This window comes from Enoplosus armatus, chromosome 24 (assembly GCF_043641665.1).
Source record: "Enoplosus armatus isolate fEnoArm2 chromosome 24, fEnoArm2.hap1, whole genome shotgun sequence".
In the NCBI taxonomy this organism is placed as follows: Eukaryota; Metazoa; Chordata; class Actinopteri; order Centrarchiformes; family Enoplosidae; genus Enoplosus; species Enoplosus armatus.
This window is the reverse complement of record NC_092203.1, coordinates 12,015,170-12,032,514: the sequence shown is the minus strand read 5'-3', so window position 1 is coordinate 12,032,514 and position 17,345 is coordinate 12,015,170. Positions and strand designations below refer to the sequence as shown.

General features: G+C 45.1%; 2 protein-coding genes across 3 annotated transcripts; both read right to left on the bottom strand.

Moving 5' to 3' along the window:
- Positions 1-353: 353 nt before the first annotated feature.
- LOC139306576 (protein NLRC3-like) lies at positions 354-11,124 on the bottom strand. Its single transcript, XM_070930478.1, has 10 exons — positions 11,087-11,124; positions 10,171-10,301; positions 9,921-10,058; positions 6,435-6,513; positions 6,043-6,271; positions 4,092-5,874; positions 3,820-3,993; positions 2,896-3,069; positions 2,691-2,737; positions 354-2,523 (listed from the first exon to the last, which is right to left on the bottom strand). Exons 2-10 carry the CDS (start codon positions 10,257-10,259, stop codon positions 1,976-1,978), a joined length of 3,261 nt encoding a protein of 1,086 aa, XP_070786579.1. The 5' UTR covers positions 10,260-10,301; positions 11,087-11,124; the 3' UTR covers positions 354-1,975.
- Positions 11,125-12,089: 965 nt separating this feature from the next.
- setdb2 (SET domain bifurcated histone lysine methyltransferase 2) lies at positions 12,090-16,861 on the bottom strand. 2 transcript variants are annotated; one of them, XM_070930723.1, is made up of 11 exons: positions 16,591-16,861; positions 16,044-16,157; positions 15,842-15,961; positions 15,277-15,455; positions 14,797-15,084; positions 14,186-14,514; positions 13,874-14,043; positions 13,556-13,791; positions 13,059-13,298; positions 12,455-12,543; positions 12,090-12,371 (listed from the first exon to the last, which is right to left on the bottom strand). In XM_070930723.1, the coding sequence occupies exons 1-11, from the start codon at positions 16,628-16,630 to the stop codon at positions 12,212-12,214; spliced, it is 1,965 nt and encodes a 654-aa protein (XP_070786824.1). In that variant the 5' UTR covers positions 16,631-16,861; the 3' UTR covers positions 12,090-12,211. The 2 variants fall into 2 exon arrangements, with proteins under 2 accessions (XP_070786824.1, XP_070786825.1); XM_070930724.1 differs by having other exon boundaries at positions 13,077-13,298.
- Positions 16,862-17,345: the final 484 nt, after the last annotated feature.

Below are 17,345 nucleotides of genomic sequence, written 5' to 3'. Positions count from 1 at the left end.
AGCCATCAGGAAGTGGAGCTACACAGTAATAACGACTCTGTGTTCAACTACTGAGGACCAACTGACTCTACTTCTCCTCTTCTTCCACCGGTTCCACTCACTAACATCGACACAACATGGCGGAGAAAACTGTCTGCGCCACAAGGAAGACAGAAAGTGAAAGTAAAGTTTAAACCGGAAACACGCAGAGAGGCGCGTGAACATAATGAGACACAGAGCACTCTGTTTATGTCATTTATATCTATTTATTGATTTTAATGTAAATGTGTTGACACCTGTCTGTCATATGCAGCCCAAAGCTCCACAGAGCAGCTCTGCTGTGAAACTGTCCAATAAAAACATGAAGCTTCACCTTCAGACAAACGATTATATTTTATATTATACTTCATCTCTGTTCATCTCCCCAAATGAATTCAATCATTCATCAAAACTCTACAGAGGCACCAGAGTCCGGTAACTAATGATGAAGTTGTGTGTTGTACTTTCTGTAATAATGGTAGTATAACAAACAAAACCTGCTACATGAGCTCATTTAGCTGTGAGACAGACAGACTTTCTGTAGCCTGAGAGGACGAACGCAGGGCAGGAAAGTCACGTGTCCTCTCATCTGCATCGTCAAAGGTTCTGCTGCTCCCACCAGGAGCTCCTCCTGCATGATGATCTCCTTTAAATGAGGAGCATTTGTGCATGAACCTCCTCCCTGCGGTGGAAACAGCCTGGACAGCATCACATCTTTCTCTCTGGACGTGTTCTTCATGAACGGATGCTGTGGATGTTTGAAGATGTATTTGAACTATCTGATGTATGAAGACTTTTGATTCAGAGCTCAAATCAACTTATTAAGTTATTTAAAGAGATTTTGATCTGATTTGTCTTTATCTGGTGGAGAGATTCAGCAGCACAGGGAGCTCACACTGTTCATTCAGCCTGACACATCAAGTCCCGCCTTACCAATTCTGCAGTCATTATATCTGAAAGAAGTGGGCATTTAGGAGGCAGCGAGGGTGCAGGTGCATCATGGGAAACGTAGGATCCAGTGTTTCCGGAGTTTGTTCCGTACGAGAGACTAAAAGTCCGTATGATTTGTTTTTAATCTGTTTTACACTTCATGAAAGTATAAAACTAAATGGCAGGAGGACTCCTTTAAACACCAGACTCCACACACGCTGATATATTCATGTCATCGAATGCAGCTTTACATAAATCTTCTGTTTTCCATTTATCACAAGAGAAGTGTCGTTTATTGAGTTGATTTCACAGTTTGGTCCCACTTTTAATCCTGAAGGCCACAACACCAGAAAACATCACCTTGTTTATAAAAATGCAATATGATATACTTGAACTTCTGCTTTGATTCACATTTATCTTTATTTATTTGTGTTGTTTTTATTGATTAGTTATATATTACACGATCACTGCCTGTGTGTCTTGTAAAGATGTGGTTTTCAATGAAGGTAAATAATAAGAATGAAAATAAATGTGAAGCCTGAGAGCTGCTTTAGCTTCCTGTTAGCAGTTCAGTCTCATTTCTGTCTGAAAACATGTTAGTGAGAATATTTTAACCTTCCTGTAACACAAAATCTACTCGTTTCCTGAAAGAAGACTCGATATATAAAAGAGATTCTGAATTCACTGGACGATTTTTCATGAAAATAAAACTCTGCAGACTAAAAGGACCTGGTAGGAAGGAGACGTTTTGCAAAGAAACCTATTTGTTAATGATAAGTTATCATCATTTACTTTGACCATTTACCATAAACCATGTCTTTATGGACAACAGTGTCCATGGACTGTATCTGTCAGCTGAATCAGCTCAGTAGTCCTGACCTGAGAAAGACAACAATCACACTCACAGTAACTTTCTGCTTCTATTGGAAAAAGTGCCAGAATTCAGATTTCTGTAACTGTGATCCTGTACAGACTCAAGTGATCTGTTCAGTAAGAATGTTTCTCTAACAGGAGGAGACTCTCCCCCCTACAGAGGACACAGAGACACTGAGGAAAAAGGCCAGACTCCAAAGCCAGGATAAAGAGGTTCAGTGAATGTGGTGTTGAAGGTGTGGAGGTGGATCAGTGTGTCAGAGGAGACTCTGTAGAAAGACAGAGGGCCAGCAGGACAGTCCACATACACTGCTACTCTGTCAGAGGAGGAGGAGGAGGGAGAAAAGGAGGAGGAGGAGACTGATGTTGCTCTGTTATTGTGAAAGACAGAGTAACCATCATCAGAGCAACTCATTCTCCAGGAATGAGGATTCTCTCCAAACCTGCAGTCAGCTCTGGCTCCTCTCCTGCTGATTCCTCTGTAACTCACTGATAAAGAAACCCCTCCTCTCCACTCGACCTCCCAGTAACAGCGACCAGTCAGACCAGTTCTACACAGCAGCTGAGGACACTGGTCAAACCTGTCTGGATGATCAGGATATGACTGATCCTCCTTTTCCACATGTGACGCCTTCCTGTTGTTGTCAGACAGTCTGATCTTTCTGTTCACTGTGTTTGTGTCGAGTGTGAGTTCACAGGAATCTGATGGAGAGACCGAGACACAATACAGCTGCAGTTATTAATCTATCATCTGTTCATTATTGACACTTTGATGATGACATCATGATCTGAATGAGTGATGTCACAGTCTGAAGACGGTTGAATGTGTGCTGCTTTGTTTTCATGAATCAAATGAAAGACACACTTACACTTCCTCAGACCTGGTCTCAACCATCGGACTCCAGCAGGCTCCACCCTGAAAGGAGGAGGGGGGTCAGACCAGCACATCCTCTTTCAGCATGGACACATGGACATTACATTCCTCTCATAGTAATGTAATGTCCATGTTTACACAGTTATGTTTTTCTGAGATCTGAAACTGACTGTCTGTGGCTGCAGCAGGCCTCTTCATACCTGAGAGTGTCCAGTCTCCAGTGTGGATCCTCCAGTCCAGCAGACAGCAGCGTCACTCCTGAGTCTCCTGGATGATTGTAGCTCAGGTCCAGCTCTCTCAGATGGGAGGGGTTGGAGCTCAGAGCTGAGGCCAGAGAAGCACAGCCTTCCTCTGTGATCAGACAGCCTGACAGACTACAAACACAAAACAACACACATGTCAGATCATCTGATGTCATTGTGATCTAAATGTTAAATAGTCCACAGCCATGCTAGCAGCTCTTTGAGGCTGTATGAGCTAAATGGTAATATCAGTGAAAGAGTAGACGACTGCATATACAAGATATGCTTTGTCTGGGCAGAGGAGACCGATACGAAACCTTCCATCATCCTGTCCTTTTCCCGATTTCTGTCTCCAGATGGTGGATATTGTCCTTCATTTTTGAGTATGCACGTTCACAGTCCTTGTGTGGTGGTGGTAGCAGGTTCAGGTTCATCCAATGACTAAGACCTTCTACCCAGTTAAAATATGTAGGTAAAACAACAAGGATCTAAACGGGTGTCATAAAATTATGACTGGATAAAATGTAAATTCATGACGGAGCTTCAGAAAGACATAGATCCAAGGACGGATCATTGTCTACACTGTGGATGGACCTGATGGTGTAAAAAAAATACTCCTGAGTATGGCTATACAGACATTTGGGAATGTAAATTATCTAACTGACATACCACACAAAGGTGGTGAATCAATTAGGCAAGTAATTCAACAACAAAAAACAAAAATAAGAGAAAATTATGAAAAATCTTCATGGAAAGTAATTCTTTGAAAACTACTGAAGTTCAGTTAAGACTCATTTGACAAATAATATTAGCAGACACAATCCAACACAGGTTAGGTGTTAATCCACTCATGTCAATCAGATTTTAAATGGTAATCCTGACCTGAGAGTTTCCAGTGTACATTGTGGACTCTTCAGTCCAGCAGACAGCAGCTTCACTCCTGAATCCTGCAGGTTGTTGTTACTCAGGTCCAGCTCTCTCAGACTAGAGGACTGGGAGCTGAGAACTGAGGACAGAGCTTCATAGCTTCTCTCTGAGAGGTTACAGCCACTCAGTCTGGAGAGACAACAGAAAGGAAACAAGCAATAAGTTATTTATTTTTCTCTCCAGTTGGACGACAGCAGAGTATTTCTTGATGAATAAATCCCACTTACAGAGCTTTCTTGGAGGTTTTGACCACTGGCAGCAGCCTCAGAAGAGCCTCCTCTGAAGCAGAGTATTTCTTCAGGTCAAACACGTCCAGATCTTTTTCTGATGACAGTAAGATGAAGACCAGAGCTGACCACTGAGCAGGAGAGAGATTATCTGTGGAGAGTCTTCCTGATGTTAGGGACTGTTGGATCTGCTCCACTAGAGAACGATCATTCAGTTCATTCAGACAGTGGAACAGATTGATGCTTTTCTCTGCAGAGGGAGTCTCCTCGATTTTCTTCTTGATGTACTCGGTCGTTACCTGATTGGTCAGTGAGCCACTTCCTGTCTGTGTCAGCAGTAGGAGAGTCTGATTGGTCTCCAGAGACAGTCCCAGGAGGAAGCGGAGGAACAAGTCCAGGTGTCCATTTGGACTCTGTGAGGCCTTGTCCACAGCACTCTGGTAGAACTGTGTCTCTCTTGTTTCAGACTTCTGGGAGGTTGGTTGTTCTTCTGACAGCAGATTGACACCAGAGTTGATGAATGTCAGATGGACATGAAGAGCAGCCAGAAACTCCTGAACGCTCAGATGGACGAAGCAGAACACCTTGTCCTGGTACAGTCCTCTCTCCTCTTTAAAGATCTGTGTGAACACTCCTGAGTACACTGAGGCTGCTCTGATATCGATGCCACACTCTGTCAGGTCTGATTCATAGAAGATCAGGTTGCCTTTCTGCAGCTGCTCAAAAGCCAGTTTTCCCAGAGACTCGATCATCTTCCTGGTTTCTGGACTCCAGAGTGGATCTGTCTCTGCTCCTCCATCATACTTGACGTTCTTCAGTTTGGACTGAACCACCAGGAAGTGGATGTACATCTCAGTCAGGGTCTTGGGCAGCTCTCCTCCCTCTCTGGTCTTCAACACATCCTCCAGAACTGTAGCAGTGATCCAGCAGAAGACCGGGATGTGGCACATGATGTGTAGGCTTCGTGAGGTCTTGATGTGGGAGATGATTCTGCTGGCCTGCTCCTTATTCCTGAACCTCTTCCTGAAGTACTCCTCCTTCTGTGGGTCAGTGAACCCTCTGACCTCTGTCACCATGTCAACACACTCAAGAGGGATCTGATTGGCCGCTGCAGGTCTTGTGGTTATCCAGAGGCGAGCAGAGGGAAGCAGGTTCCCCCTGATGAGGTTTGTCAGCAGCACATCCACTGAGGTGGACTCTGTAACATCAGCCAGGATCTCATTGTTGTGGAAGTCCAGAGGAAGTCGACACTCATCCAGACCGTCAAAGATGAACACAACCTGGAACTCTTCAAACCTGCAGATTCCTGCCTCTTTGGTTTCGGTAAAGAAGTGATGAACAAGTTCCACCAAGCTGCACTTTTTCTCTTTCAGCACATTCAGCTCTCTGAAGGTGAATGGAAATGTGAAGTGTATGTCCTGGTTGGCTTTGTCTTCAGCCCAGTCCAGAGTGAACTTCTGCGTTAAGACTGTTTTCCCAATGCCAGCCACTCCCTTTGTCATCACTGTTCTGATTGGTTCGTCTCTTCCAGGTGAGGGTTTAAAGATGTCTTCTTGTCTGATTGTTGTTTCTGGTCTGTCTGGTTTCCTGGATGCTGTTTCAATCTGTCTGACCTCGTGTTCATCATTGACCCCTCCAGTCCCTCCCTCTGTGATGTAGAGCTCTGTGTAGATCTGGTTCAGAGGGGTCGGGTTTCCTGCTTTAGCAATCCCCTCAAACACACACTGGAACTTCTTCTTCAGGTTAGATTTAAGTTTATGCTGATAAACTGGAACAGGATGTTCTGAATGAAGACACAACAAATAGTATCAGTAGGGGTTTTATACCGTACATTATGACTATTTAATTCCCCTAAAGATTGCATATATAAACATATTTCCGTCCATCTCTTGAGACATTGGTAAATGTCCCATTTATCCATCATGTTAAATCTGTAGAGAAATCCTCTTACTGCTCTGCAGACAGTCAGCCAGCTCCTCCTGCTTCATTCTCCTCAGGAAGTTCACTGTGATCTTCCGAAATGCTTCTCTGCTGCTCTTCCTCTGCTCTTCCTCCTCACCGTCCAACACCTCCTCATCCTCCCTCTGACTCTCTGAGCATTCTGGGTAATCTGAACTCAGAACCTTCTGGATCTTCTTCAGCTCGTTCTTCACAAAAGTGACAATGTTCTCCTCCAGCAGCTGGAACAGAATATTATATGAATGACACAATCAAACTAAAATCATGGAACCAAACAAATCAGATCCATGTTGGACAGACTGACAGTCCACTGGTCTAAAAGTGCAGCATGGAGATTATTGTGAACAGAATAGATGTAAAAGTACTTATTGTACATGTACAGACCATAAATATGGAGTCCAGGTGTGTTTGATGCTGCTGGGCAGGCTGACCACTGGGAACCTCTGAGCTGTCCTGGTCCACTCTGTGGAGGAGTCATGAAGAATGAGCTCACATTATGTCTGTCCACACAGAGACACACACAAGCTAAATGTCCTTTGAGTTAAAGTATTGATTACAATATTGAATCAGATGGTTTCCCCTTTAAGTGTTGGTCGTACTGCTGATCCCACTGTGAATCAACAGCACAGTCTGCATTTCAGTGCAGCCTGCAGTTTAAGGTCCTTTGAGTTACAGTGGTGATAGTCTCTCAACCCATTATCATTCTGGGATAAGGAAAAAACGCACTGGCTTGTTGTATTTACTGGAAACGGAGCGGACCAACCCGGACTCCTTAGTTATTGTCCTCGGTGACTTTAACAAAGGTAACCTCAGACATGAACTCCCCAAATACAAACAGTTTATTAAATGCCCCACCAGGGAGGGGAACACTCTGGATCACTGTTACACCACAGTCAGTAACGCTTTTCACGCCGCCACCCGCGCTGCACTGGGACACTGTGACCACAACATGGTCCACCTGATTCCTGCATACAGGCAGAAATTAAAACTTTCGAAGCCTGTTGCGAGAACTTCGAAGAAGTGGACCAGTGAAGCTGCAGAGGACCTGAAGGCGTGTTTGGACTGTACTGACTGGGATGTTTTCAGGACTGCTACCAACAGTCTGGATGAGTACACAGAGGCTGTGACTTCATACATCAGCTTCTGTGAGGACTGCTGCGTACCAACTCGGACCAGGGTGAGTTACAACAACGACAAACCCTGGTTCACAGCAAGACTGCGACAGCTGAGGCTGGAAAAGGAAGAGGCGTTTAAGAGTGGCAACAGAGTAGAGTTTAAGGAAGCCAAGTACAAGTTTAGCAAGGCGGTGAGGGAAGCTAAACGACTGTACTCAGAGAGACTACAAGACCAGTTCTCCTCCAACGACTCTGCCTCTGTGTGGAGGGGGCTCAGGCAGATCACCAACTACAAGCCAAGAGCCCCCAACTCTGCTAACGACCGACGCCTCGCCAACAGCCTCAACGACTTCTACTGTCACTTTGAAAGACAATGGGACAGTCCTGACACCATCCCCCACACCATCCCCCACCAGCTCCAGCCCAACAGCCCCAACCCCCTCATCACACCTGGGGCTGAACTCTCACACCTCCTACCACCACAGCTGCCCCCCACAGTGCCCCCCCCTCCTCCAGCATCGACACCTCTGTCTGTCCTTGAAAGAGATGTGAACAGGCTCTTCAAGAGACAAAACCCCCGGAAAGCTGCTGGACCAGACTCCATCTCCCCATCCTGCCTGAAGCGCTGCGCCGATCAGCTGTCTCAGGTGTTCACGGACATCTTCAACACCTCACTGGAGACATGCCACCTGCCAGCCTGCTTCAAGGCCTCCACCATCATCCCCATCCCCAAAAAACCAGGGCCCACAGGATTAAATGACTACAGACCCGTCGCCCTGACCTCTGTGGTCATGAAATCATTTGAACGCCTGGTCTTGTCCCACCTCAAATCCATCACAGACTCTCTGCTGGACCCCCTGCAGTTCGCCTACAGAGCGAACAGGTCTGTAGACGACACCGTCAACTTGGCCCTACACTTCATCCTCCAGCACCTGGACTCCGCGGGATCCTACGTCAGGATCCTGTTCGTGGACTTCAGCTCTGCCTTCAACACGATCGTCCCGGCTCTTCTTCAGGACAAGCTCTCCCAGCTGAACGTACCTGACCCCCCCTGCAGGTGGATCACAGATTTCCTGTTGGACAGGAAGCAGCACGTGAAGCTGGGGAAACACGTCTCAGACTCGTGGACGATCAGCACCGGCTCCCCTCAAGGCTGCGTTCTTTCTCCACTACTCTTCTCCCTGTACACCAACAGCTGCACCTCCAGTCACCAGTCCGTCAAGCTCCTGAAGTTCGCGGACGACACCACCCTCATCGGACTCATCTCTGGAGAGGATGAGTCTGCCTACAGGTAGGAGATTGACCACCTGGTGACCTGGTGCAACAACAACAACCTGGAGCTTAACGCTTCAAAGACAGTGGAGATGGTTGTTGACTTTAGGAAGAGCGCAGCCCCACCCGCCCCCATCACCCTGTGTGACTCTCCAGTGGACACTGTGGAGTCCTTCCGTTTCCTGGGCTCTATCATCAGCCAGGACCTCCGGTGGGATCTGAACATCATAGAGTCCATCCTCACCTCCTCCATCACCGTCTGGTACGCTGCTGCCTCCACCAAGGACAGACGCAGACTGCAGCGTATCATCCGCTCTGCAGAGAGGGTGATCGGCTGCAACCTCCCATCTCTTCAGGACCTGTACTCCTCCAGGACCCTGAGGAGAGCAGGGAAGATCGCTGCCGACCCCTCCCACCCCGGACACCATCTGTTCGACCCCCTCCCCTCTGGCAGGAGGCTGCGGTCCATCAGGACCAAAACCTACCGCCACAAAAACAGTTTCTTCCCCTCTGCAGTCAAACTTACATTGACCCCCCCCTCCCCCCCCCCCCGAACACAAACACAAGTTATACGTTATATTATATCGTTATATTAACATCACCCCTGTCCCCCCTGCGTTACATTAACGCACCCACCCCCTACTGGACACTTTACTTTATTTTGGTCACTGCACTGTTTGTTATTTATCTTATCTTATTTTTTATTTGTTTTTTTTATTGTTATTTTAGCTTTTATATTCTACTTATTTGTTATCAAAACAATAGCACCTTCAGACCACAGCAAATTCCTTGTAATGTATGTTACTTGGCAATAAAAAGTTTCTGATTCTGATTTCTTCAAACCAATCACAGTCGTCTCGGGCGGCACTAAGCCAAGGATGCAGCAACAGTACCGAGGGGACGACGGGGAGAAGAAGTGCGACTGAAACAGTCAACATCCAGTGAGTCAGACTGCAGTGGTGATTGCAAACTTTGGATTATTCATCTATAACCTGTTTTTCTCCATTCAAAGAAACTCCGATGTGTTTGGTCACTTAGTTTATTTCGTTAAGGCTGTAGTGAAAGCTGCGGAGGTTTGGACATCCAACTGTGGTGCGGACCAACTGACAGAAACACATATCTGAGTTCTTCCATCCGCAGCATCAAGAAGAAACAACTGTCTCTGTGATGGTTCATTCTGTGTGTTAGAGCTGATCACAGTCCAGCTGTTATCACTGACATGTTTCTATTTCTGTTGTCACATGACTGAAAACTAGAAAATGTTAGTTTGATGGAGGAACTCAGTGGAATCAGGGTTAGCCGTCTTTAGCAGCTAGCATCTGTTAGCCTCAATAAAATCACTGCATATGAATATATATACGTATATATGTAATATATGTGAAGAGGAACAATGCTGAAAATAAACATACAGGTTTAATAAAACTTCCCTGGATAAATAAGTTAAACATGAATCGATAATATTTGAATGTTATTAACAGCTGACCTCTTTGTAGCAGACGGTTGTTGTCCTTTGAAATGAATGAAGCGTTTGTTTGACCGGCCACTCTTGAAGGACACACAGCTGGGCTCAGGTCCAGGTCCTGGTCCAGGTCCAGGAGAGTCTGGTCTCTGCTGCTCTGGGCTTCAACACAACACACACAGAGCTTTGAGAGTGAATAATGATGGTGGAATGATTTGAGTGCTGAGCTCCGACATGGAGAAGAGTCATGGACAGTTAGAGATCCTCATCTCACCTCGGAGCTTTGGTCTGGTTGTCATGGTCCCCACGCAGAGTGGTTTTAGATGGAGGGACTCCCTCCTCTCTGTCCTCACACTGACTCATGCTGCTGAACTCACATCCACATCAGCTCACACACACTTTCATCTGGAGAGGAAACACAAATCATTCATCTGCACATGACTGAAATCATGTCATCTGACATCCTGCAGTTCACTTTGGCACCATCAGATGGCGCCACATGACTTCTAAAGACCAGCAGAGAAACATTTCATCTTCATGTGACGTGTGGTTTGTTATTGGACAGAGAAGAAGCTCTGAAACAACAAAGTTCCCATGAGGAAGTGGTACATCAAGTACTCACAAATACAACACTGAGAAAATACTCTGTTCAAAGTAAAAGTCCTGCATTCAAAGTTTGACTCTAGTACAAAAAGTATTATTAACAACATGTACTGACATGTAACATTGCAACTGACACAAAGAAGCGACACTAGTTCCTGTTGGAAGATTAAAACATGACCCCCATACTGACTGAAATATAACACCGACACAAAGAGCTGTTCTGAAGCCGCCTTTAGTGGCTCAGACAGCGGGAGAGCAGCGGCTCGTCTCCGCCTCCTCCACCGGCTGCTTCAGCCATCAGGAAGTGGAGCTACACAGTAATAACGACTCTGTGTTCAACTACTGAGGACCAACTGACTCTACTTCTCCTCTTCTTCCACCGGTTCCACTCACTAACATCGACACAACATGGCGGATATGTTTAATGGCGGCTGTTTGGCTCCTTCGTCCCGAGTTCACAGTTAAACTCAAGAGTTGTGACTTTAGAGAAATGAAGCATCGAGCGGCAGATTTCTGCTGTTTCTGGAGTCACTGAGCTCCCGACAGCTCGAGTTACCGAGTAAAACATTTCAAACGTGTTACTTTACCTTCAGCCGGAGGTTCACACGGAGAAAACTGTCTGCGCCACAAGGAAGACAGAAAGTGAAAGTAAAGTTTAAACCGGAAACACGCAGAGAGGCGCGTGAGTTAAACACTGATCATATAACGGCAGCATTGAAGGATCAAATCATTTGTAGTTCCAGAAAGCAGCTTCAGTGAGTGTGAATCACTTTCACTGAGTGTTGGTTACTATGGTAACTTAGTTGGTCAGTTAAAAAATAAAGTTACCATCTGTTAACTGTCATTGTCATGTAAACTACTGTTGCTGCTGTTATTGTTGCTTCTGCAACATTTTCACTGTTTCAACACTTAATATTTTTTATTTAGGTTTTCCAATAAGCACCGAGTGACATACATCCAGGATCAAATTAAAATGAGACCTGCACTGTCTGCATGGACATTTACAGCTGAAACTATTAAAAATGTGTTTGAAACGTTAAATAAAGAAACTGATTCAGTTGCAGCAGATATTTTTAAGTTCTATTAACTAATACCTAACTAATAGTTTTATTTATGTCACTCCTCTATCTTACTGTGGTATTTTATTCAGTCTGTCTCTGTACTTTTATTTGCTTGATTTATTTTATTACATTGTTGAAATGTTTTCATCTTTGTAACTCAGTTTTGTGTTTGTGTGAGTGTTTTATATATAATATTATATCTATGGGTGAATTGGAATTAGGTGAACTAGAAAAAGATAGAACATTTATAACAACACTGAATGATGTGCATTGTCCCTGAAAATAAATAAAATGAAACATAAATAAAAGAAACTAAAATCGGCTTTCTATAAATATCCGCAGTGGAGTTTCAACATAAAAACCAGGAAGTCATTGCAAAATGCACAGTACAACAAGAACAACTGCACATCCGCAGTGGAGTTTCAAAATAAAAGCTTGCCTGACGAGTGTTTTTACCTGAAACTCTGTTTTCAATATAACAGCCGCTGAAATGAAATCATGCCACAAACTCACATTGTGACAACCAAAATTGATTTTCCAATTCTCAAAAAAGAGTCAATTTATTTAGAGAAACAAAATATTTTATTACATCGCGACAGTAGAAAAACTATATTTTAAGGTCGGTGTGAATGTCTGGACCTGGTGGAGGGATCACGGCGTATCACCTTCAACCCCGCACACGTCACACAGCGTTTCCTCGATGCTAAACTGTCCTTGGCAACCGTTGCTGCCGCAGAGACAGGGCACTTCCTGTTTCCTGTGCGTGTCGGCTGAGTAATTCCAGGTGAGCTCCGTGCCGGCCTTCACAGCTCTGACAGAGAAAACACGAGTCAGATACCGACAAACCACAAACAATAACAGCCATCATCATGTCACCTCCCTCCTCCTCCTCACCTGCTGGTGAAGAAGGCGATGACGGGGAAGGCGGGGTCGTGGGAGTCGGTGAAGACGTTCTGGATGAACAGGTTTGGCTGGCAGCTGTGCTGGAGGGTCAAAGGTCAAATAATGCTTAGTTTAATTTCAAACCTTCACTTCCATCATTTAATTTCCTCCTCAGAGTCAAACTAATAATAAATATTTAATAACTATTATACAACAGTTTAGAGCCACTGTAGGGACAAAAGAAATCTGACATTTTGAGTACAAAATATACTTCTATAAACAAGTCATACATTTAGAATATATAGAATATCATTTTTGGAAGAAAATCATATTACAGTAATAATGTTATGTTAAGAAAAGGTCATAAAAATTAGAGAATTAAATCAGAATTTCTATTAAATAAATACATGCATTTGTAATATCTAGAAAAAAAGTCATTTTATTTTCAATTCTGACTTTTTCCTCAAATTATCATCTTTATTCTTGAAATCTCAGCTCTTCTTTCCAACAGTGATCCTGATGAAGACTAATTTAAAGCGTCCTGAGCTCAGGTTTGTTTTGTAGTTTGTTATCAAACATATATATTTGTTATTAACGTGTGTTATTGTCCTCTTACGTTAATGAAGCGGCTCACATTTCCCTCCTTGCTGGCATCCAGGAAGTTAACTTCCTCCACCTTCATCGCTCTCTTCAAAGTCTTCTGGCTCTTCGTCTCCGTACCGTTCATGCTGCGGACCGCCGCCGCCACCTCAGGAGTGGCTGGTGTCATGACAACTGTCTTCTCCTGACCTGGAGACTGGTCACCTGACCCACCTGCTGAAGGAGACGGGGGCTCTGGACCACCCATCAACACGGTCTGAACCAGAGGACAAAAGACACGATGGGTCATTAAATCAAAGTCTAGTTGAAATAAAGACTTGAAAATCCGAAGACGATGGCGGTAGCACTAGCCTGTTGCTAATGCTACCAGCACTTAGAGTCTGCAGTCATGCTAGCAGCTCTGTGAGGCTGTACTTGTTAGCTAAATGCTAACACGACGACGATGCTGATGTTTAGTAGATATAATGTTTACCATGGTCACCATCTCAGTTTAATGTGTTAGCGTGCTAAAACCTTGTCTCTGTCCTGCGGTGAGGTGGTGTTGGTGTCGGCGGGTCTCTGGATCACCGGGACATGCAGGGGGGGCGAGGTGGGCGTGGGGGGTTCCATCTGGTTGCTCTGCCCCTCCAGCAAAGGCGGGGCCAGCCACTCTGTGACGACCTCCACCTCATCGTCTGAGGGGAGGTCCGCCCTCGTCAGCTTTGGGGGAGGGGGCTCTGTGGGACTCTGGACTCTCCGCAGGATCACACCTGCACACATTAATTTATTTGAGTCATTTTTATTTTATTTATTTTTATTTCACGTTTACTAACTGATCATTTGAAGACTCACCTGCGTATATGCACACGAACGTGCCGCGGTCCAGGTCGTCACGGCAACGGACACCCCAGCCACAGCCCTCAGTCTGGAAGACCTGGAGGCGGATTCTGATCCCTCTCTGGACCAGTCGGTTCTGACAGCGAGCCCGATCACAACCACACCAGGGACCACACTCGTACACGCTGAAAACACACACACACACACACACACTTATTACACAACGTAACATTATTCATATTTATTTATTCACAGATTGATAATAAAAGTAATCATTAGTTGCAGCTTCTAGTTTAGACTGAATAACCTTCATTGACTCTGTCTCACCCTGACCCTACGGGCTCGTTCAGCCTGTGATGGCTGTAATGGCGCCCCCCTCTGGTCATAGCGATGCAGGCGCAGCGCTGTGCGTCGGTGCAGCCGCCGGTGCAGTCGCAGCAGGCGCCGAACAGCGTCGGGCCGCGGCTCAGGAAGCAGCCGTGCGGCCAGCGTTCCTTCCTGTAGCGGAAGTCGGCGGGACGGGCGCCGCCGTCCCCGAGACACAGCTCCACCGGCGTCGGCTCCACGCCCCGGCTCAGGTCCAGCTCCGGACGCCGGGGGCCAGCCGCCGGGGGAGGGTCCAACCGAACAGACGGGTTAAAGGTGAAGAAGTCGACCTGCAGGAGACAAGAAGACGGATTCTCAGCAGCTCCCTACCTGGTTACTTTTCAGACATAACTGCTTTTTAATCTCATATATAATAAAATATCAGTGAGTACTTTTACTTTGATACTTTCATTCATTTAGCTGATAATACTTTTGTACTTTTACTTCAGTGGTGTTTTAAAAGCAGGAAGGACTTCTACTTGTAGTGGAGTATTTTTAGATTGTCGTACTGGTACTTTCACTTATCTGAGTACTTCTTCCACCCCTGAACGCATCATAATAAACCAGCTGACCTGCAGGACGTCGTAGGTCTCTGTGGCCAACAGGAATCGCATCACGTCGTCATGGTTACGGAGACTCTGTCCACACGGCGCTTTGTAAACAACGTCCCAGTCCTCTGCGCCTTCCTCCACGTCCTGAGGCCCCGCCCCCTCACCATCATACTCTCCGCCCCCTCTTGATGACATCAGCGGCACGGCGGTCAGCCTCTTAAAGCCGCAGAGCAGCGGGACCTTCAGAGGGTTCTGACCCCAGAACAGAGGCGTGGACTGAGGCATGCTGGGTAAACTGGACAGACAAGCCTGGAAGGAGACAGTGACAAGAAGTCTGTGTACAGAATATTAAAAAAATGTAGAACATCTAGTTTAAAATGACATAATTAAAACACAAAGCAACATCTTAATTAATTAATAAATAAACATAAATGATAAAATGTTAAAGTACAAACTGAGCTGAGAGTATTGTTATATACAGTGTGTGTGTGTGTGTGTTACCTTGCAGCAGGGGTGGAGCTGGTACTGCAGCTGGACGGGGGTCAGAGGAGGAAGCAGCTCCTCTCTGCCAGCAGGGGGAGCTGCAGAGCTGGATGGTCCATTGGAGGGAGGCAGGGGGGAGGAAGAGGGGGAGGAGGAGGGGCTGTGGTGGGAGAACTCAGCTGGCAGCAGCAGCTCACCTGGACAGGAAACCACTGCCAAAATAAGACTTCATAAACACTGACGAGAGTTTAAGTCAGTCATTGAAGATATTCCATGTGTGCTAAACTGATTTCAGAACCAGTTTAACAACCAAAACCAAAAATTGTTCCAAAAAGTCCATCTGATGACAAAAAAGGAAAAGAAAACTGGCTATAACACTAAAGGAAAGAGGTACATTTTAAAAATACTGCTCTGTATTTATCTTTTAAATACTCTTATTGTAACATATGTGGATAGACATGTTTCCCCACAAAACAGTTCAATTAAAAATCCTCCTTCTGGAATCTCTGAATATGCAAATATTTTGAATTATAAAGCGTATAGCACTGGTTTATAGTGGTGCAGTATGAGAGTCTGTGTTTACCTGAGCCGATGACCACCTGGACCACAGAGGAGTCCTGGGAGGAGTCCTGAGAGGAGTCCTGAGAGGAGGCCGGAGGAGCGCAGTCCAGAGACTCCAGCAGCTTCAACCCCTGAACATATTCTGAGGAAGACGCCATCATTACAAGAGGAAGCTCACATCCTGTGCATCACCATCAAACTGGAGATCAATTAAAAAGTCCAACCTTTATCTGTTGCTGTGTTCGCCTTCAGGACCCTCTTCAGGTGATCCAGATACTCAAATACTCCATTAAAAACCTGATCCACGTCTTCCTCGGCCCAGAAGGTTTTAGCCCGCTCTGAAAAACACACCAGGACAAATTCTCATGACTCTACATGACTACATGATTTGTAAAACCTTCATTCTAAATGTTAAAAATACTTCTACATCTAGACCACATGAGACCTGGTCTACATTAAAAACCACTAGACATAGACTTGCCGAAGCTGGACTAGATTAACATGGAGACTCCAGAAACAGTTTAAAACCAGTTTCAGGTTTGTAAAACCGTTATTCTATATGTGAAAACAGAAGACAGGGCAATTCCACTGATTTTTCTCTATCCAGACCACATCGGACCAGGTCTAGATCAGAAACCACTGTAGTTAGTTTTGTCAAACCTGGACTAGATCTTCAGACGGTTTAAAAACCCCTTTCAGGTTTGTGAAACCTTCCAACAGTTTAAAAACTAGAGCTGCATGTGTGCTGAACAGTGAGGACGCTGTTCTCACCAACGTCTTGTGGATCTAATGAATCCTCTTCCATTTCCATCCGATACAGAGACGTTAGCCTGCTAGCACTGAACAGGGAAACTCTCCAAATCTAAACTGTAACCAACCTAAAAACTAACTCGATTGGCAGAGAAGTTAATCTCAAATGACGTTAGTTCCATCTGAATTGCATTAAGCTTGTAGTTTTTATTCACTCAGCTGCTTCGGACCTATAGCTACTAGCGTTAGCTTTCTGAGGAGAAACGATGCTAACAACCGTAATAAATGTGCCGTATCACAACGTACACGACGACACGGCTCGTGTGAACAATTTTAGACCGTTTAACAGAAATGTAACGTTCAATATTAACTTAAATAACTTGGAAAATTATCTGCTATCATTAATATTCCAATTCGCATTTGTACTGATTTACATTGTCGATATATACTGGTCCACAACGGCCGCCGTAGTGTCTTTTGGTTTTACGCCCTGACTTCGGTTTTCCAGGCAGTTTTTCAGCTCTAAACCTTAATGCACTCATCTGTACTCCAGAGAACGTTGTTTTGCACTACTTTTTGTACATAAACCGAATTGTTAGTGAAGCTTCAAATACGTATTGGTTTGTTTACCGCACTCCGTTTGCCTGAAAGTCCGTACTCCGGGACAAACAACCTATCAAAAACTCCTTCGCTTTTTGAATTGACCTACATCACCCACCGTACTACAGCGCTGGTTACGAAACTACACTACAAACATACCTCTAACTTTTCATAAC